The sequence below is a fragment of the Ips typographus genome, linkage group LG16, assembly GCF_016097725.1.
Source record: "Ips typographus isolate SLU linkage group LG16, UJ_Ityp_2.0, whole genome shotgun sequence".
NCBI lineage: Eukaryota > Metazoa > Arthropoda > Insecta > Coleoptera > Curculionidae > Ips > Ips typographus.
This window is the reverse complement of record NC_138437.1, coordinates 4931952-4957753: the sequence shown is the minus strand read 5'-3', so window position 1 is coordinate 4957753 and position 25802 is coordinate 4931952. Positions and strand designations below refer to the sequence as shown.

Here is a 25802-nt window from a genome sequence, read left to right as displayed (position 1 = left end):
CTTGAAACTCGATTTTCCAGTTTTAAAGCACTAAGAATAGTCCAAAGTTCTAAGAAAATAAAAAGCAAAGTAAAACATATTCTGTATTTAAGACCAAAATATTGAAATTTGACTTCGAATTATGAAAACTTACTTCAAATGCAAATTTTAAGCTTCTAATGTCACTTTTCATTGGTTTTGATTCACGTTTTGGTGTCCAAGTCAATTTTCAAGGTTTAAATTTGTAGTCAAAAATTTTATAAAAAGTAGTTTTTCATGTCTACAAATCAATTTCCAATACTAAATCTTTCAATGTATCGGAAAACTGTGACGACTGACTACAAAGACAGTTTTTAAGAGTGTCAGGTCAATTTTCAAGACTAAAGTCTTTCAATTTTTTTAAAAACTATGAAAACAGGTTACAAAGACTATTTTAAAGCCACTCGAGATTATTTTCACCTTTTTAAAGTCAATTTACTGATTTCTATGTCAATTTTCAAGAATAAGGTCTCTCAATTTGTCCGGAAATTATGAAAACTGACTACAAAAATATTTTTTAAGCTTCTTAAGCTAAGTTGGGTTGCGTTGATTTTGAGTCTTTGAACGTCATAACTCAATTATCTCGTAAACAAAGTTAAAAATAAGAATTTTATAAAAGATACTTTTTTTTAATTTGAACAAGGAAATCAAAATGAAAATTATCTTCCTGTATCTACGCCACTGGACAATTTTGACAAACTTTATTAACATGACATAATGAGTATTAATTTTTGCTTTATGGACACACTGTATATTATTTTATGTGTACCAGAATTTGGTTATAAATTTTACTGTAAAAAAAAACTAGTTTGATCGTTTATGACCGAGTTTTATGAACGAATGGCACTGAGTACTCACACAACACTAACAAATCACATTGTAAGTTATAATTAATAACTCAGTATTACTATTTTATTTTTGTTTTACTATCATTTAGGTGGTTTGTCAAGTAAATGATGTGGCAAGTATTAGACAAATATCAAAGACCCACAATACGTTAAGATATTCGGTAGTTTAAGGAAACTAGTCGTTAAAAAGACGATGTTTTAACGTAAGTCTCGTAAACCTTTTAACGGTTCTCCTCCTCGTAGCCTTGTGATGATTAATTTTATAGTAGAACAAATAAATGCTTACAAATTGTACACAAAGTAGTCTAATTGTAATATTTACTAAGCTAAGTAACAGATGGATGAAGGTAAGACATTTTCGAATATGTCATTATATTAATGTTTACCTGTTGCTTTTAGTGTTAAATTTCGTGAAGCCAATAAAAAAAATTTGGTGTTAACATTATGTACATATTTGAAACATCCGATTAAGGAAGGTTGGTGTTTAAATGCGACATTTGTGATCTCAATAACAAAAAGAATGGTCAATTAACGCGCTCGCCGCAATGCGGAGGCCACGTAAGGCCTTGTGGACTGTTCCTGTTTTATTAAGTTTTCGTAATTACTTTGAAAGAGACTTTTGGCCACTTTAATCAAATTTCCTATTGTTGACTTTTAGAGCCGAGAACTGCAGTGGCCTATGGAAGAATGTCGCGCTGCAGGATGCACTTGTTTCTCTTGATTTGTATAAATTGTTTTTTTTTTTTAATTTATTTAAATAGTGGTGCATACCTGATTTTGGGGCTGGAGTTGGTATTAACGTCGTCGTCATTGTATTTGGAGGAGTGTGATTAATTCTTATCGCTTCCAACTTTGGTACCGGTAAAAGACCAGGAGCTGACATACTGGTTGGTACTGCCGTGGCAGGCATCATAAGAGTTGACATAGTCAACATTTTGACTTATAAACTTACAACTGTTGAAAAATAAACTCGAATTGTTTCGCGCTCAAAGTTTTTCGCAAGAAGACGAGGACAGTTGTTGTTCACTGTCGCACACTGGCACGCGGGCCGCAACTCAAAGACTGCATAACGCGGGTTGTCTGTGTTATGTCGCGTTTCGTTCGGGGGTAGAAGGACGTGGGGGTGGAACAGTTATAGTGGCCGTGGTGGTGCGAACGGAGGGTTATTCCAACTGCGGCAAACTGGCATCAGCTTCGGCGCTCTTCGCGCACTGTTTGTGGATCTCGTTTAATAGGCTGCAGGAGCCAAATAAATCATACACTAGGCCTTCCAAGGGATAATTCGATTATAGCCACTTATGTGAATGTGAATCTTTGTTCCTAAAAGTTCATAAACACATACACCCAAACTTAAAAAGTTAAAAAGAACGGAGCGTGATTATTGGGGCAAGCAGATGCGAATAGCGCAAACTGACGAAAAACTGGAAATTTTCCTGCCTGTGTTCTAAACTGGGTTTAATGCTATTTAACAGGCTTTCTGAACTTTACAAATTAAAGGCTAATAATTTTGACTCAACTAGATTTTCAATTAATTTTTAGTCAGAGTTTCACATGGATAAGGGAAACGAGTTTTAAAATTTTAATTTATACATTTCCACATCAACTGTCCTGAAAAAAATAAAGCTCATTTGAGCGCAACAGCAGACTATATTTTTCACAGAAATAATATAATATTTTTGCTTTTTTTCTGTTTTTAAATAAATTTTGTCCATTTTTGCAAAATGTTTGACCATTTTTGCAAATTTTAGGTTTGACTAAAAGTTTTTTAATTTTTGACTTGAAATTTTTTGATTTTAAATTTGTCCTCTTACAGTCGCGTAACCAATTTAACAGAAAATAAGTCTAAATTTGGCATTTTAAAAGTTTTTCAAATGTCACATCACTTTTTCGCAAATTTTACGTCTGACTACAAAATATTTGGTCTTTTATAGTCACGTGATTAATTTAACATACAGTAAATGTAAATTTTGAATTTTGGAGGTTTTTTAGACGTCAAGTGGTCATTTTCGCAAATTTTACGTTTCATAACAAAACTTTGAGTTTTGAATTTTTTAAATTTTGATTTTAAATTTGGTCTGTCATAGTCACGTGACTATCGCCATTTGTAACTTGCTCTTTTTCTAAAAAATTGCATATATTTATCACTTGATTATTATTAAAATGGTGATTATTGAAATGAAAGAAGAGAAGAAAGAAAAAAGAGATGTTGAGATATAGAAAATAAACTTCAAAATTAATAGATATTTCCAACAACAAAAATTGTATTCTACCAGATTGAAATAAAAGATAACAATAGAAGATAAGTTACAGAAGAAAAGAGAAAAAATGACAGAAGGGAAGATAGTTTATAGTGTTTAATTTTTATCTATAAAATACAATATAACAATCAACGTTTTCAACAATCTTATATTTTTCAAAAAACAACCTAACCTCAATAAAATCATTGCTGTAGCTGGGTAAATAAAGAAAATTTTTAAAAAAATGTATTTCTCCTGATTTCTCCTGAAATGTATCATAGTTGCTTGAGGGTCAAAAATCATATTTTTTTCAACACCAAATTTAAACACTCATATCTCCTGACCCAAACCAGGTACAAAGTTGATTTTTTCAACATTTTCAGGATATACAGCCTGGGGTCTGTAGATAATACAGTAAAAAAATTATTGCTGTAGAAATACAGTCACCCTGTACAGTCATGTAAGTTACTGTGTGATCAAAGCACCCGCATTTGGTGTTAATTGACAAGATTTATCGGTAAAACGGACCCCCTCAATTTATCGATTTCCTGTAGGAAGTTCGTATAAAGCTGTTTGCTATACATAGATTTTACATGAAGTGTGAAATTCCTTTAAATTAAAGCAGTGCCTAAATTTGGAACAAAATAATCTAATTTTGTGATTGTACTAAAAGCTTTATAGGATAAGGGTAACTGAAAACGAAACCCGACACTTGTGGGTACATCGCAGTTAAATATACCCTTCTGTAGGTTGTGTTCATAGATTCGGCAAAACAAGGTTTTTTCATTAAACCTACAAACAAAATTATTGAAACTATGGGATAATATATTGTATACCGTATAAACAGAGCAAATTTAACCAATGATTCAGCTATAATGATAAAATAACAATACACATGATTCTAATAGTATAGTCGTTCTGAACGGCTATTTGGTTATTAATAACGTATTAGTGGAGTTGATTACGTAAATATTATCATGACATACATGTCAATTCAATTTCTTGTATAAACGACACACTACCGTATATTAAATTGTTTTGAAACCAGCAACCGTTTTGCATAAAACCACCTAATTAGAAGCAAAAATTTAGTTTAAAATTCATCAAACCGTTATGGGAAAACAACAGCAATCCCATATTAATTAAATTGAAAAAACATGTTTAATAAAAACAAAGAAATTATTGCAGATAATATAATAAAGTTTTAGTGTATTGTAGTATTGTATACTTTTGCTAGTTATCTCAAATTGAAGAGGACGTCATAATATGAATTTAATTTATGTTCACCAGTTTAAAGTTTATTAATCAAATTTAGAATGGAATTTATACGGTAATAATTAACTAATTAATATCTCGCTAGCTTTAATACAGTTTAGGAGTTGACATTGATCTAGCCATATAGATATTTTCTCGGTTCCACATTGGTAAATGCATACATATTCGGAACGTTTATAACGAAAATCAACAAAGACCCCACACCTCTCATGAATTATTTGACATGAATAAGGAATATAGATTAAGCTATTTCACATGAACTGTAGAATGGCTTTCATTTAGCCGAATATTCGTCTTAAACTATAAAGACAAATACTGTCTAAGCAAATCCACGATTTCATCTCCTCATTGAAATAACTAATTACAAGATTGATGTTTGCAGGTAGTTTAATTAGAGAAGCGGTTTTAATATCATTAATAATGAAAAGCAATTAATTATTTTTTATTAATATGCATTCAAATAAGCAACTTATTATAGAATTTTTATATACAAACATACAATCAAGTGGTACAGTTTTGGTAATTTTTTTAATGTATGTTAATTGTAAAACTTAGGATGACCATAATTTTTGAAACAAACATAAACATATTTTTATGTTTCCGTTCCTTCCTATGTCTTGACCTAACCTAATTTTTATAATTTCTTTATTTCTCTAAAAGAAAAAGAATCAATTTTAGACAACCCACCAGTAAATGAAGTTTGTCCACGTGATAATTCCTCATTGCCTTTTTCAGAATGAACATTAACACTAATTAACTTTACGTTTATGTTTACTTGTTTCTTTAAAACTTAAGGAAACTACAGTAAAACAAAATACTTAACTAATACTTTTTTTTCATTTCAGCTTAATTATATTATGTATGTTTTATGATCATATTTGTTTATGACTATGATCTTGTTAGTACTTATCCAGAAATTATGTGACGTTATTACTAATTGTGTTTTGACAGTTAAGTCTAGAGTTAGGTGGTTTCATAGTTCTGTTTCCGTAAAACATAAAGAGGGTTAAAAAAAAACTTTACGTTTATGTTTACGTGTTTCTTATGTTAACGTTCAAAGAGGCATAGAGAGTTATGTTTTTGTTTACGTTTGAAAAACTGTGAGTGGGAACATTAAAATTATATGTTTTAATTGTACGGTTTTATGTTTTACGGAAACTGAACGTTTAATGTTTGTTTCAATATATGTCATTAGATATATTGACTAATTTCCAAAATTTCGTTTTTTTTCGGATATCTCCGGAAGGCTCGTAAAACGGACATAAGTAACAAGGGCAGTTTCGGTTTTGTTAAAGAAATGTTGTCATTTTTCGGACACCCTGTATGAAGCGTTTCTGTTCCTTAAATTAATTTGCTGAGCTTTAATATATTTTTTGAGTGCGTAGCAATAATAAAAACGAAATATAACACGCACTCAGCTGTCATAGAATTAAAAAATAGGAAACAAATTCGTTGCGGGATAAACGTAAATCGTTGGCGAAACTCCATCCCTAAATCACTTTGAAAGCTTGGTATACAATGTTTTGTGCCTCTTTTACGACCAAGAATATAATACAGGAAAAGCATTTCACCATCATGGTCCCTTTACAGCCGAAACCAAGTCAATAAAAGCTAACTTTGTTTCTATTCTCTTCAATGAGCATCTACACAATGTAGTGCTGCATTGTGATGTCCCTTTAAAATTTAAAGTCTTTTGTGTGTTGTGCCGTATCTTGCGTAGCCATTAATAATGTAAGTCCACATAAAAGGGCGTGAGCCAATTTGTTGTTCAAACTAATTTGCAGGGTTACGTTAAATATTTATGAAGCTTTTTTTTTTGAAAACGACCTGTAAGGTTGGGCTGGGTTTAGATATTGGATAAAACTCCCTGGAGATGCTCTGTGACACGCACTACATACCCAACATTGCATATGCACACGCATATATAGTAGAACTTAATGAGGTTATAAACGAAAATATACACACATTGAATCATAAGTTGTAGAAAATGTCTTATATGTATTAATTGATTAAATGTCTCTTACCATTAAGCCCACTGTACTGTAATAAGCCTAGCAAGGCAATAAGCTAATTAATAATAATAATACTAATAATAATAATATAATAATGTGTCCAAAGTCGCATTAGTCACCCCTTATTATATCATAACACTTCATAAGAGCTAATATCCCTCCAGCGCCACTCTTGGCAACATTAATTAATATTACTTAGTACATACTTTCCCTGTTTCCCTCAATATTAATCCTACTAACTAATGCTAGTACCTTTCTAACTAATGCTTTTACTTAAAAATATTGAAGCTTTAAATACAGAAAAAATAGCAAAAGGAATTAATCACAATAATTGGTTAAGCCTTAGCCATGTAAATCACTCGGTTTACAAAAAACATGGGATAATATGAATCTCTTAGATAATACTCTAGTTTGCTCTTTTCGGCATTCTAGCAAGGGTTAAACCCTTTGATGTTCCCTCATAGCGTTCATGTAAAGTTAATCACGCTGATCAGATTTACATGTAATAGCAGCTACTCATGCCCCGTTTTTGTAGGGGGTGTTGAGTTAGTTGGATCCTCTTTTGATTTTCAAGATGATCTCTTTGTGCTTAGTTTAGCATAAGTTGAAAAATGTAGTAGGGATTCAGTTGTTTTGATTAACTAGTTAACATTCTGTGTTTTATATTTTTTAGTTTAGCTTGAAAGTAATATCAAGAGGCTGAAATTTTTTAAAATAATCATCATATATAATTGTGTAAGAAAAAATTCTTTTTTTTTTCAGCCAAACAGTGCATTTTATGCCTGTTGAGACACATCTATGGTAAAAATTTCAGGTTTGTCAGTTGGACATTTTTCGAGATATTACTGTTTTTTGCAGTTTTATATTAGGGAAACTTGTAAAGTACCATATTGGTACTATCTCAATGAAATTCCTGTTATCAACTAATTTGCCCCTGAGAAACTTAAATCCGGTGGCTTTATTAGGTACTTTTCAGGGCGTGGCTTCCTTATAAGGGCCGTAATTGCCCTTTGGCCTCCTACGCCACTTTTTGACTATTAACCCAAAAGTATTCCCTCGGTGAAAGTCGATTTAAAAATTTTGATTTTTTTTTCGAAATTTTGCTAGGTTACCCCCTTGAAAAAATTGGAGACAACTCAGTTTTTATTTTTTTAAAGCCAAACGGTGCATTTTTTAAGTAAATTGTGTTTATCACAAAAGTTGCGTTCTATTAAGATACATTTATGGTAAAAATTTCAAAAAGTACGAAATTAAATGATCAACTTTGACGCTATCTAGCGGCCAAACGGTATAACCCAGACGTACCCGCTCAACGTCACGTGATAGCTCGATTTATTGGCTATCTACGGTTTTATAATATACAAATGTACATAGTAAATGGAAACTTTTATCCCACTATTAGTATAAAACCGTTACACATGTAATGGGGCCGCCTTTTATATATGAGGAGGGAGGAAGTTATGGGCAATATCCGCATTTACATGGGAGGGAGGAAATATGGAAAATTATGGCGGTATAATATCTGTGGATAGAAGATTCCGTTCTAGCAAAAACCTTTTCTCGTGTAAAAAACATTCAATCGATCTCAGAACAATCTGACCTATTTCGAAATTTGAAATCAAGTTTTTACTTTTGCTCCTTTGTCTAAAGTATTTCAAAATGATTTTCTAAAATTTGAAAATTCAAAATTAACTACGTACATTAAGTTATCTCTGTTTAATGATTTGCTGGCTTCTTTCTAACAGTAAGATTGTTTTCCTTCCAATCCGCAAAAAACCACAACACTAGATTATCTTATTCTGGGAAATAAGAAACAAAGTCATATTCCATTAAAACGGAATAACATATTCCATTACTTATTAATTTCATAGCGGTCTAAAGGACAAACCGAGTTTAAAAATATGAAATGCGCTCTACGGTACAAATTACAAGTGGTATTAACACGAACCATTAAGGCACGCAACTGTGGCCATTTAAATTACAGAAAAAAAAGCCCCCGACTCCCACATCACGCATTACAAATAAAGATTACGAATTGTTACAGTTATAAAAACTGAAAATTCTTTTCCTAAGGATTTATTATGAATTTGCGGGGTAGGTCAGGGGAAGAAAGAATGTCATTAAAATGATTACACGTTAATGGAAGCAAAATAAGGGTTGGCGCAGTTACATCGTTAATCTGGTTTTGCCAAAAGGGACAACCTAACGCATTTATCTCGTAGATAGTGGATATATAAGTGGTAAATTCAGTAGCTGATTTTACACACTGGTGAATGCATGTTACATTAATCGATACACGTAACGGAGTCTGTTGTCCTGTCATATTACACTATGTTTTTCTAAATTTAGCATAAAATCCCTGCTTAGGTTAATGTCATACCTAGTTTGGTGCATAATCGAACAGGGTATGATACACAGTTTACCATTTACGGGTAAATAAATAAAAATCTGCAACGCCAAAAGGGGGTAAAGCTGCGAAATAGTAGTAATACGTGTTAACCCTACCCTTATTTACATATTTATTCTCTTGGCGCGCAGTACGCACATTTGCATACAATGTGTCATTGCCTTCACTATTAAGTGCAGTTATAAATATATTTTTCTATTTCACCCCTTAAGTCACGAAACTTACTTGAAGTATCTAATTTTGGTGCTGGATTAATCACGGGTGGCGTCACAATTGTTGAAGTCGTTTTGATCTGCAAAGGTACAGTCGGTACCGCATTAGAAGGTTGTTGCGTCATCATAGGGGGTACAGCCAGTAGGGTGGTTGGCTGGTTTACTGATGTGTTGACATTAGAACTGGATACCCATCCTGTCTTCAATTCCTGAAACAATGATTACAATCAATAAAACAAATTAGTGACATATTTTTGACAGGAATCAGTAAATTGAAGAATTCTAGAGTAAACTAAAAAATTTTGACAAATGCGAACAATCATATAATACATATTTTAACTTAATTAAAGGACACTCTGTTTATTACATCAATTTAAGAAAATTCAGGTATTCATAATTTTTATGTTATATTTATTTAAAACATTTCTGGAACATAACCTCAGAATTGCATAGATTTCTTCTAAATATGCAGACTTAAAAAGAATTACAGCATGCATACGACGGTTTTCCAAGATGGTAAAAGAATATTAAGTAGCTTCAAGCTAGAGTGTAGCAAAAGTAATTAAAGAAAAAACTTGTAATTTATATAAGGTAAGTTTAAAATTCACAATGGAGCTACGTATATGATTTTTAAATTGTGTTTTGTTTAAGTTTGTTTTTGTTTTTTAGTACAAAACTAGAAATGTAAAGCATTTTGTTTTGGTTTGTGCTCAGAATTTAATTGTGAACAAATAGGTTTACGTTCATTATGAAAGAGGCATTACGTTATGTTATGTCAAACTATTTTATCAATTCATCAATTATAAACGATTTTTTGGGTCTATTTTGTTATGTATAAAAAAGTATTTGACACAGTTCGAAAACTATTTTGCAATTTGGTAAGTAAATTCAAAAAAGTATCCAAACTTGTATTAGTTTCTTCTCATACATAAACATCAAATCTTTCAAGTTGGATTACAAGGTTTCGAAACCTTCATGTATCCCATTTATGGACCCAAAATAAAGCATCGACTCGGAAAAATCCGAAAAAGTAAAAAAGTTGTATACAGAAAGTCTACTCAAAGATTTTTTATTATCATAATAGAAAAATTAATCACGTTGCTAGTGGTTGGTTACGGAAAATTTTGTGTCAAAAAACTATATTTTTAGTTTCTAAACATCCGGTTGTTTGATTTAGTTTCCTCCAATTAATCGGGTTCATTTACTGTTTGCGAATGCACCCGTGTATGAACGATCAGCGCCAAAACTGAGTGCTGTTGGGTTTTCATAAATATACCTTTTCTGCGCTACTGAGTTATAAGATTATTACGCCAACGGCAATTTCAGATTTATTCGAAGATTTCCGGGCTAAACGGATATTAGTTCTTTTTATAGAGAAATGTCCACAAACTGTATTGGCCGCTGTAGATATCTGATTTTTCATATTGGAAGTAACGACATGCTTAAGGCCAGGTGCATCTAGAATTGGTAGTCAAATCTCAATAACAAACGAATATTTTAGCAAGGATTCAAAAACCTTGCAAGCTGAAAAATCTGAATAAATGATTTAACTTTAGCTTAAAAGCTTTGCTTGTCAGCCGACGACAGGCAACTGCTTTGTTTCTTTTGATTATTGAATTCTTGACATAGTGCAAAAGAGTAATATGATGCCGGTTTGTCTGCAAAAGAATTCCAATATGTTTAAATTTGAAAAAAGTTCTCTGAATCCTTCCAACTTCCTTAAAAAATTGATATTTCCAACTCACATCGGACAGTCAAAAGTCTCGTAGAGAATTTTACTAATCGATACGTTCTTCCCTTTTGCAACGTCGCTTTGTCGTCAAACAATTTCAAATTAAATACCGATTATCACATGCCTCGTTTAGTTTAAACTTGACAATTAACCATGCAAAACCTGAGAGGTATAACGGAGATCTCCGAGCTAGTCAGGTTTCCAATATTTACAATTCACGGTATATTACAGTTTTAAATCAGAAACCATTAGAGTGGCAAATTAGAAAAGAGAAAATACCAAAACTTGGCGGACTCAGCTTTAAGTAAGGGGAAATTGCTATTTCTACTTCTTAGTTTTCCGATCTGGGCTTTTTATTTTTGCTTCCTGCAATCAATTTAAGTAATTAACAGAAAATCATCCGTAAAATTCTTCAGAAATTGTGGGTGGAATCTATGTTGTATGGTGAGTTATAGTTCATTTTGTTAATTGATAGGAAATTCTTTTATTTATTTTAGTGTACAATATTTGATAAAGGAACAATTAGGTCCGAAGAAAAAGAGTGGTCAAAGATTAAAAAAAAGAAAACTCTATATACAGGGTGATGCAGAGTTAAATGTACAAATTTCACCAGGACCCTAGTATATATTTAATGTTTTCTGTAAAAGTTTGCAGTTCAAAAAACAATTGTAATTAATATTTATTTAAAAACTTTAATTTTTGACAATTTGTCCGAAATGATAATATCATTGCGAAATTTGTCGTAAATATATATAAATAAACTTAAATAATTGGTTCGAATAATTTTGAAAAATGTAGTTTATAGTTCTCTATAACACTTATTGATATACAGGGTGATTCAGGGTATTCTCTCATTTAAATTCTCATATCCTGAAAGGTTTGCTGATGTAACCTATTGTCTTCAGTTAGATAATACTACATGGTCGAAAATCCCTGAGACAGAAAATGAAAAAGGCCTACAGGATGGTCAATATTTATCTTTCAGTCGGACAGATCAAAAAAGTGTCAAAAGTTCGTTTTTTAAAATGGATACATCGGTGTTTTATAGTTTATAATAAAGAACATTAAATTTAGATCCAATCCATGTATAAATTTCCTATTCAGTTTCCATGTTCTGACAGATATTTGTCAAATTCAACAGTGGTTCAAACTTAGCACAAGCAGGTGTCCGTATTCAGATTAGTATGCAGTACGATTTTATGGGAAATATTTCAACGACAAATATTGAGTCGTTCTCTAGATACTTCTAATATACCATCAGTGTGAATCTATAAACAAACATTTCACTCAATAGTATGATAGTGACTTACTTATGTTAATAACATGTAATATGTATTATAGTCTGAAACATAAAATAATCTCTATCAGTATGAGCCAATATAAATGTATCGTTCCAAAACTGATAACAAATTAGGTAGCTGATCCTGTGCTTCTAAATTGGTATGTATAGCAATAGAATTTTCCGGGCTGATAAAGGAGACGTAAAGAATGCATTCTGAAAAGCGAGTTTCCTCGAGATTATTCCAAGAAGTGTGCTTTTGGATAACTAAATTCAATTCAAGAGGAGATGTAGAACTCTATGTTATGCTATATGAGAGCACCGGAACTCAATTGCCTATAATTCTCCTAGATACAAGATTTTTACATTTTAAAACGAATATGTAAAAAGCATGAATCGTTAAAATGGAGTTTCTGCATTGCGGTATTCCTTTTTTTTGGGAATTGATAGTTTTTAACTGAATAGAGGTTCGGAGATAACTGCCTTTACTCTGTCTCCTATTTTCCAATACAACAAAACGTAATTTTAAATTTTTAACCAATATTTGCGCAACCACTATGTCTTTGTCTGGCTAGGAAAACACATAATAGGTATTTTGGGCGTGACGATGCGTATATGATAGCATACAGGTGTGTCATTAACTGTTAGCAGGAAATGAGCAGTTAAAACAAATACGGGCATGAAGAACGGGTCTTACACGTACAAATAATCAGGGATATACAGACTGTTTATTTCACAAGTTTTGTAAATAAGTTTTACGAGCGGTTTTGCTACTACTAATCCATCGAAGTGTTAATTCCTTTGATTCAAGCAGGAAATTATAATTAATGATTTATTCTTACTGAACTCTCATTTGGAAAGATTACTCAAGCTTTGGCAACATATTGCTGCATGGCATTTTTCCGGTTTAAGATACCATCTTTTTATGGAAATAACTGGTCATGCAATGTCGCGTGAAGAACTGTGACAACACATAATAGTAGACGTATGTAACTTTTTTTCTATACTACGTGTGTTTTTTTATGATATAAAGGATGTCGGAACAGTGGAAGCTAAATTATCACTTCCAATATGTGTAACTATAAACTTAGAGAACTAAAACTGGAGAAGTAGATCAAAGCAAATTGTATATAGGACAAGTGAAAGTAGAGACCAGTTGCACCTGTAATGGGAATCTTGCCAAAACTGATGTTTTTCACTGTTTTAGGTTAGTTATAGGATATGTTAAGGAACAGTACATAATTTAGTCTTGGAATTGCTTCAAGATGAAACGAGACCTTTATTAAACACATGTCAAGAGCACAATTTTTGAACAATCACAGACAGACAAACATCAGTGGCAGTCGATTAGATTAGGCAAAAGTCAAATCTTTAACCATAAACCTCTAAACTGCATTTTTATGGCGTCAAAAAGTGGTAACAAAATATTCAAAAAAATTACACTTTATAGCTCCATGAGCGGGGTTGTATGTGACAACTGTGAAACTACATTCTGAATAGACAACCATGTCATAATTATCATCAAAATAATTCTTTTATAGACGTATAAAGCAGGCTTATTATTGCTTAGTGCAAAACAAATTTATCTCTCTCCTGCTTAACAGTTTGGCATTGATTTTGCACTAAACATGAACAACGGTGTTAAAACTGTCAAAACCTCAACTATAGACGTATAAAATAATTTGAGTTGTAACATCTTTGAGTGGTAGCACAAGCTGCACTTTACATCTCCATGAAATGACTTTTGACACTTGCATGCATATACGTTAACAGCCATACTACAAAATTAACGTCATAACTGTCAAAAATACCGTGGTAGACTCACAAATGTAACTGGTGTTGTGTTTATTATATTTATTTAGTTTAAATTTTCACATTAATAGCAAAAAAATTGAAGAAAAAAAAATGCGTTTCAATCAACAATAAAAGTATAAAGTAAATCTTGTCAATGCTGGTTAACTATAAATTGAAATGATTGCAGAGAGTTTGTCAGTTTCTATTTTAACTAAATACTAAGAAACATCAACATGTGGACATTTAGGCAACCGAATTTTCTATTAAGTTTAGTTAAGTTAAATTAAGAAGTTGGTCAACTTTCTTAACTTAATATTAATTTTAATGCTTATCGCGCATGGCCCGAATAGGATTTGGACAAATATCAATTATTATCTTGATTGGCGTTTTCTTCCTTTGTCGGATTTTTTTTGGCCAAAGAGCCCTATGTGCCTAAGTGATTTGGGCAAATAACAAAACACAAAACTAGAAAACTTAAGCACAAGGTAGAAGAAAGAATGTTTTATCTGTGAAAACAAATTAGTACAATAAAAGTAGTATATACCAATGTATAAAATAAACTCTCAAATAGATGATTGCAAGGTAATAGAGCTTGTTAAACCCACTTTTATATTCAACAAATGATCGGAATCGGAAACCATTTTCGAGATCTTAGGATACGACGGTAAGGACAACTTTGTTAGGAATTTTTCTGAAGAAATACATAAAGCAATTTATTTTAACAATTTAAGGATAAAAAACACAATTTGACGACTTTTTCTTAGTTGTTAATTTTGTGCTGCATAAATTGAATGTTTTTTTGAACTTACTTTAATTTAGTATAATTCTAACTTGCTTTAATTTAACGTCGTGCATAAATCCACCTTAAAACTTCATCCAAATAAATAGGAATGGTTCAATAGCCAAAATCAAAGTATTTGACAAGATTTTTTGTTCATCAATGTTTCTCAGTTACACGGTTTTCCTACGGTCTGTATAAGAACTAACATTGCAAGTAAATAATAATTTTTTATTATAGTACGTTTTTAAATATATTAACACAACTGAAAACATCGGAAAAGATATTTCTTCCTATACATAAATACTAAATGGCTCTTAGAAATAAAAATCAAGAAGTAAAACTCACTTGTCATCAACGTTCCGCTTCCTTAAGTAACGGGATACGTTTTTAAAGTAATATTTTCATCGTATTTCCGGATAAATGTTTTCAAAGTAAATAGAGGAGAAAAATATTAAAATATTTTTGTTTCCTTTAAGTAATTTTGTGTTATTAAGACGTTAAAGGAAAGGTCTGAAAACAGTAATAAAGTTTGAAGCAAATTCTAAGGGAATTTAGGAGCAAGTTCCCAATAATTGATTTGGATTTCCCTTTAATAGGTGTATTAATTGAACTCATGTAGTTCATGTAGTAGGTGGAATGATGCTATTAAGCTACATGTAATTTTGCTTACGTTCTATTAAGTGCAAATGTGTATTGCACACATGTCAATCAATAAATGAACATTGTAAGAGATGCATTAACCGTAAATACAATTTGGATTACTATGTATGTATAATATTTCTCATAAGAAATAACTACAGGGGGTTTCCACGTGCCAGTTCATAGCCTTGATATCGACATATCATTTTCCTGCCAATATCCATAAATTAGCGTTTTGATAGTTATTTTAATCCGTAATACTCTAAATTGTACACAAACGCCTCAAACATTGATTAATGGTTCTGGAAACTTGTGCCGCTATTGCATTAAATTATTGTCGGTTCACCCGGTTTTCGGCTTGCTCTTTAAATTACTTCAACGTAGCACTATTTTATTACAGTTGTACTGCATAATTTGAAAATTGACTTGCAGAATATCAACGCTAAACAAAAGATATTAATATGACACGCTCTTCTTGGCTTTCATACATCAGGATTCAATTTTGGTTGATTTGTGTGTTACATACTGTACTACTAACCTAAAAACAATAGTGAGTGAAGTTCAACCACCACAAGTTATAAACGAACTGTTTGCAAATTGAAAATTCAAATTAAACGTTTATAGGTTACAAAGTAGAGTCAAGAATCGATGACAGAGGGTATTCAAAACTTATAATTCAACATTAATTGTTTCCGATATTCCAAAATTAAACCTTAATTTGGTTTGACGCCTTTACGCTGCTGAATTGAGGAAGTTTTGGTAAGGTATCCCTTTGAAGTTGGAACTTTTCGTAGTTGTCAAAGGCATAGAACGAGAGTGCGTAATTTGCTTTGTCGCTGCTTAGATAATGCTTTCATTAAATAGAGGAATTCTATCATGAATCAGTTGTTTGACCGAAACAACTAACTGAAATTCCATATATAACTTCCTAAACTAATTGAATAAAAGTGCTCAATAAGTTCAGATCAAATTTTACTGAACAATCTAATTAACGCTGGTACTTCAATAAGGAAAATGGAAGCAAAAGAAATTCCCTGCATTAAACCGTTTGATGAAAGGAGAAGGGTAAAAATATTTAATTAATAACCAGCCAAGTTTCACAAACACGGGTTCAAATTCAGAAAACTAATACCCCCTATCAACAGCAGCGCTTCTCATTTATTTGTTATTTTTAATAAATTACGATCGAGATCCTATAAACGGAAGTCTTTCCAAATTATCCGGTTCCAACCTCTCAACCTTTATAAATAAATCACATCGAATTAAAAGTGTATTAAATAATACCCAGGCCTTCCACCGGAAAGTTACGGATTTTCCGGCCAGCATTGAAAAATTTTAAAAGCTCTGGGACAATTTGGTCTCGTATGTGCCAGAAGTTTAACAGCCTTAATGTAAACCTGACCTCAACGTCCCTATCGGGAATTAGCCATAATTTATATACTTTCGATTTGAAAGCTTTTTCAACCCCCTACCATATGGGATTTGTTTGGAAAAAATCAAACTTTGACGTCTTAATTTCCTTAAAGTCAAAAATTGTTCTTTTGTTAGAAACTCGACCTTTTGTTAGTCAAATTATGCCTGGGGTGTTTTGGTTTTTTAAACTTTAGAGACTTGTTATTATTACTTAGAGATGTTAGGAAACTCAGTTTTGATGTAGACTACAAGTAACTCACAATTAGACTAATTCTTATCAATTCCTAGTTATAAACCAACTAAAAGTTATGTTGTCTTCAAACGCAGCAATTTCTCCAATCTCAAAAAAGCTCTTCCTGTAGCTTATTTAAATAGTTCACGAAGTAGTTCATGTCAAGTGACATAAGAAAAAATTATGAATTGCCATCAAACAGCTAATAATGTCAAAGTAACAATAACATTTTCTTATTTTACAGGATTTTCTGTATTATCCTGTAAACAGAAAACTGTTTTAAAACTTTACTTAATAAGTTGTGTGGTGTAAGGGCAAAAGAAGAACACTTCAAAAAAACCTATTTACTTTAGCCACAAGAAATGGGGTTGTACAATGTAAGAGTAAGTCCAATTTTCTGTGTTGTAAATGGTTCTGTTGAAATATATTATTTATAATTTAATCTTGCTGAGATCTTACATATACTGAAGTTAGCATTGAAATTTGTTTCAAAGACGAGAATTAGTTGAAATATCCCAGAAGAAGACCAACAATATACAATTTTCAAAAGTATTATAAATGCTTCTGAGATACATTATCTGAAATGGGAATTATTTAGTTTGATCTAGGTCTTCAAAAGCTTAAAAGCCAAGCTTTTATTGGTTGATCATTCAGGTTGTTGAAGAAGGTTGCCATATCTCAGACCACATCAAATATTTGTTTTAAAACATCAGTCTTAAGTTAATAATAGTTAATAAGGATTGATATCTTCCAATGATTAAGAGGCGAACTTAAAACACTTTGACTCAAAAGAAGTAAACAATGATTATAAGAAATGAGTTTATATTTGATTATGAAAATTAGATGATGGACAACATCAAAGGAATTATGCAGGCTATCCCTTCTTGTCAAATAGCTATTCTTTGAGAGTGTCTTCATTTATTTAGGACAAATAATTTGTCATTTGGGTTCATTTTTGAGTAGTGCAAAACCCATTATTAGTGGCTTATTTCAAACATATTTGACTCATAATGATTTCTATTCTTTTTGCTGTACTTCAAGCTTTTTGGAACCTGGAGGAAACGAAATATTTAAACCTTCTGTAGATGAGCCGAAAAACAAAAAAGTTTACTTTAACTTTCTTCGTTTTTAAGTGTTGACTAAAGACAAAATAGTAAGTTTGATCAAACAACTTGGATGAAAATGGAAACTGTTCCATTTCGTGAAACATATAAATAAATTAATCAATTTCTTTTGTCATAAAACTGCGATGTAAAATCTGCTTAATACAAAAAACGTGAAGTTACAATAAACCATTACATGGTTTTTGGCTAATTTTGTTTCGAGAGAAAAGAAGAAAAAACATTTTATGTAAGCTTTTTTGTACTGTGCAAAACAAGAAGGTTAAACTTTAATGAAAACTTAATTTTTAAATTTATATAAAGGTAGGAATTAATAACACGTTTGGCAAATAAAAATTCTCCATCCTGTCGCTATAAAACATAACAATTTTAATCAAATTAACCTACATTGTCAGCAGAAATCCCCATAAAAATAAAAACCACTTGGGAATCGCAAAAGTGCAACGACGATAACTTTCGTGATATAGAAACTAGAACAATGACCGTTAAAAGGTGGAATAAGCAACATTATCAAACACAACAATGCATTTTACTACTATTACAGCACATTTTACACTCTGTTTAGTCTCACCTTGATTGCAAATATGTATCAACCAGTTTTAAGACTGTGATAATATATACTTACTTATTAGGGACATTTTCTCTTGTAATTAATCAAAAACAAACTCAACACCCTCTAATTAAGTTAAGGTAAACGAAAAGAGTTAAAACCATGAAAACGAGAGATGTTACCTGATCTTAATGAGCGTGATACACTTAACTGGAAATCAAACTTGAATGTTTAATCTAATGACCAAGTATCCTAGGCATAATAGTCTGTATAATGTTACAAAGCTTTGGTGTAGGATGTCCAAAAATGTTGACGTTGACATCAATAGCCTGAAGTTCACTTGAGAGTTTTTGAAATATCTGACAGACTTTATAAAATTATAATGGTTTTTATGATAAAAATGATGGTGAAAAATGCAGTCGCTTCCTGACCAAGCTAAAAGCGAGGAAACCTTAGCGAATCGATACAAAGTGTCAAATATCTATGGAAATAAATTAGATCCCGCAGCGAACAAGAAAACATTTTTAGCGGATATTGATATCTGGAAAAGTTCACGATAAAAGTAGTTGCAGCTAATTTATTTTAAAAATTACTCAGATATAGGATAAAAGGACAGTCAATTAAGCATTACAGTAACAGTGGGGTGCTACAGGGAATGTAATTTTTTTTAGACGAACACCTGTGTGTTCTCTGGTGACCAACATACGGGGAGACAGAGCCTTTCCACGAATGTTGAAACGCAAGCGTACATGTATAATTTTAACAAAGCGCGTTAACCGCATCGCTTGCGGCTATACATTTTGTTTAGGAAAGTTGTTCCAGCCAATGCAGTGAATTTCACTCTATGTTAATATATTTTCGGCAGAATATTTCATATAATTTTCCATTCTAACACCTCATCGAACGTATTTGACATTTTCCATGTCCATGTTCTTAAAAAGACTGAAGCATAAACCGAGTAAGCCTTTTTAGGCAAAACATATAACCATTAAGACCTCATTTTAAAATATAATATTGAGACTGCAGATTTTCAGTTTTTCCTTAACATTTTTTTAAAAGAAATTCTAGTTTCCTGTACTGACTCTTTTAATAAATACGAATTTCACTACAACTTCAGTAACAAACTGCGGTTTTCAACCCACTATGTGAATATTTTAGTTCAATCCATATCTTGTTAACAAGCCCGGTCAGGACAAAGCACTGCGAAACCAACACGTTTTAGTTACGGTATTTTTATCAAAGTATATAAGCGTTTAAATTTATGACAGTAAAATCAAGCGCTTTAAACATTTTAACTGGGTTATTTTAGCTCACATAATAGAACGACGTATATTTTATCAAACAGTTTTTTTTTTGCTTTATTAATAAAACCGAAATGTGGTGATGATATTTACTTAATGACTAGAAAGCTAAAAAAAAAGTTTGAATTGAAAATGGAATGAATAATATACCGGGTGGATGTCAACATATTTATTTAAAATAGATTGGAAATGTGAGAATTCTGTATTCATGTGAAAACGAGATCCACACTTTAAACAATGTTTCCATAGCATTAGAGGTAATGAAATAAAGCAGAATTTGAAGTATTAAAAACAAGCATTGAATGATGAAAATTGAGCGGTTATTCCAAATCGGTCATGCCAGAGGCCTCTAGAACAGTTTTGAATGTGCCAAAGACTTCTAAATTGTGCTGAGAACCTTCTAAACGGAGCCAGAGCCTTCTACAAGTGTCTTAAACCTTTCCATAACTGTTTTAAATTGCCAAAAGCCTCTACAACTACTTTCTAAGTGTGGGAGACCTCTAGATGCTAATGGGAACTTTTTCAAAAGTGCCAGAGGGTTCTACAAGTGTCTTTAAACCTTCCCATTACTGTTTTAAATTGTTAGAAGCCGCTAAAACTACCTTGAGAGAGTGGGAGACCTCTAGATGCTATTGAGAGTGCCACAGGGTTCTATAAGTGCCTTTAACCTTTCTATAACTGTTTTAAATTGTCAGAAGCTTTTAGAACTGTTTTGAAACTGTCGGGGATCTCTAGATAAACCTTCTTAAAAGTGCCACAGGGTTCTATAGGTGTCTTTAAACCTTCCCATTACTGTTTTAAATTGTTAAGCCTCTAGAACTACTTTGAAAGTGTGGGAGACCTCTAAATGCTACTGAAAACCTTCTTAAAACTGCCAGAGGGTTCTATAAGTGTATTTAACCTTTCCATAACTGTTCTAAATTGTCAGAAGCTTTTAGAACTGTTTTGAAATTGTCGGAGACCTTTAGGTGCTACTAAGAACCTTCTTAAAAGTGCCACAGGGTTCTATAAGTGTCTTAAACCTTGCCTTAACTGTTTTAAATTGCCAAAAACCTCTAGAACTATTTTTAAAGTGTCGGACACCTCTAGATGCTACCTACTGAGAATATTTTCAAAAGTGCCAGAGGGTTCTACAAGTGTCTTAAACCTTCCCATTACGGTTTTAAATTGCCAGAAGCCTCTAGAACTACTTTGAAAGTGTGGGAGACCTCTAAATGCTACTGGAATCTTTTTCAAAAGTGCCAGAGGGTTCTAGAAGTGTCTTTAAACCTTCCCATTACTGTTTTAAATTGTTAGAAGCCTCTAAAACTACTTTGAGAGAGTGGAAGACCTCTAGATGCTATTGAGAACCTTCTTAAAAGTGCCACAGGGTTCTATAAGTGTCTTTAACCTTTCTATAACTGTTTTAAATTGTCAGAAGCTTTTAGAACTGTTTTGAAACTGTCGGAGATCCCTAGATCTTCTTAAAAGTGCCACAGGGTTCTATAAGTGTCTTTAAACCTTCCCATTACTGTTTTAAATTGTTAGAAGCCTCTAGAACTACTTTGAAAGTGTGGGAGACCTCTAAATGCTACTGAAAACCTTCTTAAAACTGCCAGAGGGTTCTATAAGTGTATTTAACCTTTCCATAACTGTTCTAAATTGTCAGAAGCTTTTAGAACTGTTTTGAAATGGTCGGAGACCTCTAGATGCTACTAAGAACCTTCTTAAAAGTGCCACAGGGTTCTATAAGTCTTTAAACCTTCCCATTACTGTTTTAATAGAAGCCTCTAGAACTAGTTTGAAAGTGTGGGAGACCTCTAGATGCTACTGAGAATCTTTTAAAAAGTGCTAAAGCCCTCTAACGGTAAATACAAATTTACATAAAAGGTACAAAAAATTGTAAAAAGGAATATATCTTTTTCAAACGTTTATACTTTGATGATATTTAAGAATATACCTTTACATGTAACTATAGATTGTAAATTTTTTACTCTGGATAAAGGACTAACCTAACCTAACCTTCCGAAAAACTATTCCACAAAACACACCAGCAGGAAAAGTCATCTTTTTGTAAAAAAAGTGTTTTTTTCTGTTCAATTTAACACTAAATGTCGAATACCATTACCACAACTATTTCAAATCTAAAATGTTTGTTAAAATATATTTAGATATAAAAACAATCTTTATTTTTTATAAAAAAAGGTTTGATGAACACTTCCTACTTTGTGATTGGTCAAAAAAAGCAGCTTTAAGCTTGCTGCTTTTTCTTGGCCAATCACATATTAGAAACAGTGCTGTAATTTATGGAATTGCTGCACGTGTAGACTTGACCAATATTTTAGGCATATTTTGGGCAAAGTATTAACCAGAATTTTAAGCTGTAGTACACTGACTATCCTCTTTTGTCAGAATAAGTTAAAATAGGATACCGGTGCACACTCCAGTAAACATTTGCACTAAAATTGTGACAGTGTCTTTGTCAAAAAACTGTAAACACTAGCAAAGTGTGTTTTATAGTTTCATGGGAGTATGTTGACTGTGAAAAACATCAAAATTGTCACTCTTTGTTCAATGAACAAACGTAAAGTATTGTTACTTGTAATGTTAGACAAAATGTGTTTTACAGCTTCATGATAATCAATTTGATAGATGTGACGTGACTGGGTTAAGTCTAATCTTATAATTTCATTTAATTGAATACTTTAATCAGAATTGTTTTCTTTCCGGAAAAACTGAGTAACCATGAACTTCGTGTTCTTCTAATTCTATACCTAGTGGCTATAAATAATAGTTTATCAGATTCCAACCACCGGAAAAATGTTATTTTTATACGATTTGTATGCAAAATTTTCGCCTGAAAAGCGAATACGACTGGAAAGAAAAATCAAAGATAAAGTTTTAAATCCCTCCTTTCAAATTTTCCTCACGTCGTAATAAACACGAAGTCAACACTTTTACGGTTGAGCAAGGTCGCGAAAAACATCTTCTCTAACACAGGTTAATAAATTACTCAAAACATTCAAAAAGTTAGTTTAGTTTTCTTAGCTTTTCCCCAGTTCAGTTTTCGATCTATAACGTCTCAACAGCCCTCAGCTTTATGTTATGCATAAAATACGACCTTTTTGGTTCCAATTCCTCAACAAGTTTTATTAATTTACGTATATTATTTATAAGTTGAATGTTCTTCGAAAGAAGTTTGTTCAGTGGTTTTAGTAACTTATTAATAATTTTACAGATTTTGTGAACTTTAAAGGAACAGTTTAGGATAATTATAAATTTTCATGCAAAGGTTACTAAGTTCAACTAGAGCCAGTTTATCTAAACAACTTTGATGTTTTTGAGTTTCCACTGCAAGAAAGTTTTTGCTTTTTTTTTTCTTTTAGCATAACAGAGCATCATCACCAGAGTCCACTCTTTTATATTGTCACTGGCATTATATTTATTATTCATTATGAATATTAAGTTTAACTTCTTGCTTAAATTCTATTTTAATTTTTCTGGAAAATGGTACTACACTTTTGACTGGACTCAGTCATGCCCATCGCTATGCAACATCTTTTACTACACCATATTATCAAAAATATATTCAATGAACAACTCAGTGAAGTAAAATGGTTAGGTATTGTCATCAAAATGGCCAAATAAGTGAATCGAAAATTTGTTTCCCCTTATCGTTTGCAACCGCCAATCTGTAAACCTCACTTCACTGAACTGATTTTTTATTTTTCAAACAATTTAGTAACTAAATAAAAACTTCAGAATAAAGTAAAAAGTAGTGGTTCTCTAAAAAAAATCTACATTTCTTTCGTTACATTTGTGGGACAAAACTGTTTCATATGGACAACTAGTTCAGTTTTGTATTTTGTATCTGAGTGTTGAAATTGAATTGTATATTATTTTGCCAACAGAAAAAAAATTATTAGTAAGAAAAATAGAATTGTGTCGAACGAAGAAACTTTTGCTTACCTTATAATGCTCGACGTACGGTAGGGAGTTGTTGTTGCCAGAGGACAAAACCTAGAAATAATAAATAATGTTTTAAACGGTAAAAGTTTATATTTGTTTTTAATTTTCAACAGACCGAGAAAATATGAAAAGTTGCGTTCTTATATACGAGAAAATAATTTTAAAACTTCATTATTTTTCATTTACTTTTACCTGACTTTTTATTAGGTTGGAGCAAACGTAGCCTGTGGCATACGGGATCATGTCTTGTGGAAAGAACAATTTGTTTTGCTTAGGTAGCTTGTTAAAACAAACTTATGTAAAGTTTATTTAATACGGGTGTGTTTCTTTTAGTTTGTTTTTCCTTGGAAATTTCATAATATTGTGCATACATTATTTGAATTTTGATTGGAGGTTGGAGGGAGAGATAAAATGGGAAAACACGGTTCTGCTTTTACGGCATCTGGCGGTAGCATAGCGCACTGGTTTGACTAATCGATACAGAAAAGTACAGGAATTATTACACTTCTTTTGATGCTGTAGTAGACAAATTTTTTATTGTCAGATTTGTTTATTAACATTTTAAAATTGTTTGCTACTATTCACACTCTGTAAGACTGTGCTTTGCAAACCTTCTCCATCTTCTCACATGTTTTTTTTCTTGTGTATGTTTTTTTTTTTTATTTTGTATATCATAATCATACAAATTTTGTTTTTTAATTGTTGCCTCTGACTGATTTGAAAATATGCAAATCACTCACATTTTCAACTTGTTTTGGAAAATATCAGTTTAGTTGGGTGACGCTCTAAAAAGTATTAAAGGACAACAACCGAAAGGGAATTTAGCAACCAGAAGCCTGAATAAACAAATGTAGCAGACAGATAAATCTTTGGCAGCGCAGGATTGTAAGTACCACCCATTGAATTTGAATGGCATAAAAAGATGAAAATGAACCTTTGCCACTCCCTCAGAGAACGCACATTGGGCGCTAGACGACGCCTCTATGGTGACGTCAAAGTGCAAAACGATGCCAAAGCCCAGCCTTCAAATTTGGAAAAATAATTATCATCCAAAATCGAAACAAGTTAGAAGAAAATCGAGAGCACAAGAAAATGCTGAAAGTTTATTGGGACGGATCTGTGCAGTTTAGAACCGTGTTGTAGCGTTGCTTTGTGCCATTTCGGGCTCGCCGAGTAAATATAAACAAGAGAGGGGAGACGTGAATCGGGATGGAATTGTGCAGTGGTGTATTCAGGGTGCTTTTGTGTTTTCCTATGGAAAAGTTGGTAACGGACTTAAATAAAAGGACGCTATCATGAAACTTTGCATGATTACTATTTTATGTACAGGTTCCTTTTAAATATTACTTTTAGATAACACTTTAGCTATTTGATGTTCTCCAATGTATATTCATATAATATATTAGTTATTTTACCTTTTTTACACTCAGTTTGAATGGTGCTCCACACACTGCCTCAAAATATCTGCATATCCTCTATGTGACACCAAGTCAAATTGTCTTTAGATCAGTCAGTTGTTTTAAAACTTCCTGACAGCAATATCCACTAGTGTATACAACAGAACAGATGATACTGCAAAGGGCACTTAAATGCTCTAAAAATGTACAAAACGTTTGTTCACAGAAATACAATAGCAGATTAAGTAAATTTTCTTTTAGAATTTCTGGCAATGCCCGATAGTTCTTCTTCTTCAATTGTCATCTCCTCTGAGAAGGTTGGCTATCATCTGCTGATGCTGCAGCTCTAAACTGCAAAGAACTAACCAGTTTCTATGGTTATTTAACCAGGAAAAATGTCTTCTTCATCTGCTCCTTTTTCCCTGTTTTTTTCCCTTCATAATATTCTGCAACAATACGTATTTCTCTCCATTCATCACGTGGCCAAGATTTTCCAGCTTCCTTATTTTAATTGTGTTCAATATTTCCCTTTTCCTTTCGTTTCTCATTCTTCCCAGTATGTCTACCCAACTTATTCTTAAGATCCTTATATATGATTACATCCTA

The 25802-nt window shown here is 32.0% G+C and overlaps 1 protein-coding gene across 5 annotated transcripts in view; it reads right to left on the bottom strand.

Moving 5' to 3' along the window:
- LOC145738821 (cytotoxic granule associated RNA binding protein TIA1) overlaps positions 1-25802 on the bottom strand; it is a 106925-nt gene that overhangs the window by 23217 nt on the left and 57906 nt on the right. For 4 of the 5 annotated variants that reach the window (XM_081993897.1, XM_081993899.1, XM_081993896.1 and 1 more), the window contains exons 3-4: positions 23800-23850; positions 9023-9218 (exon numbers count right to left, since the gene is read on the bottom strand). In XM_081993897.1, coding sequence (XP_081850023.1) covers positions 9023-9218; positions 23800-23850 — 247 coding nt within the window. Of the gene's footprint in view, positions 1-1637; positions 2019-9022; positions 9219-23799; positions 23851-25802 lie in introns of those variants that run through there. The other variant, XM_081993901.1, reaches the window with a different exon arrangement.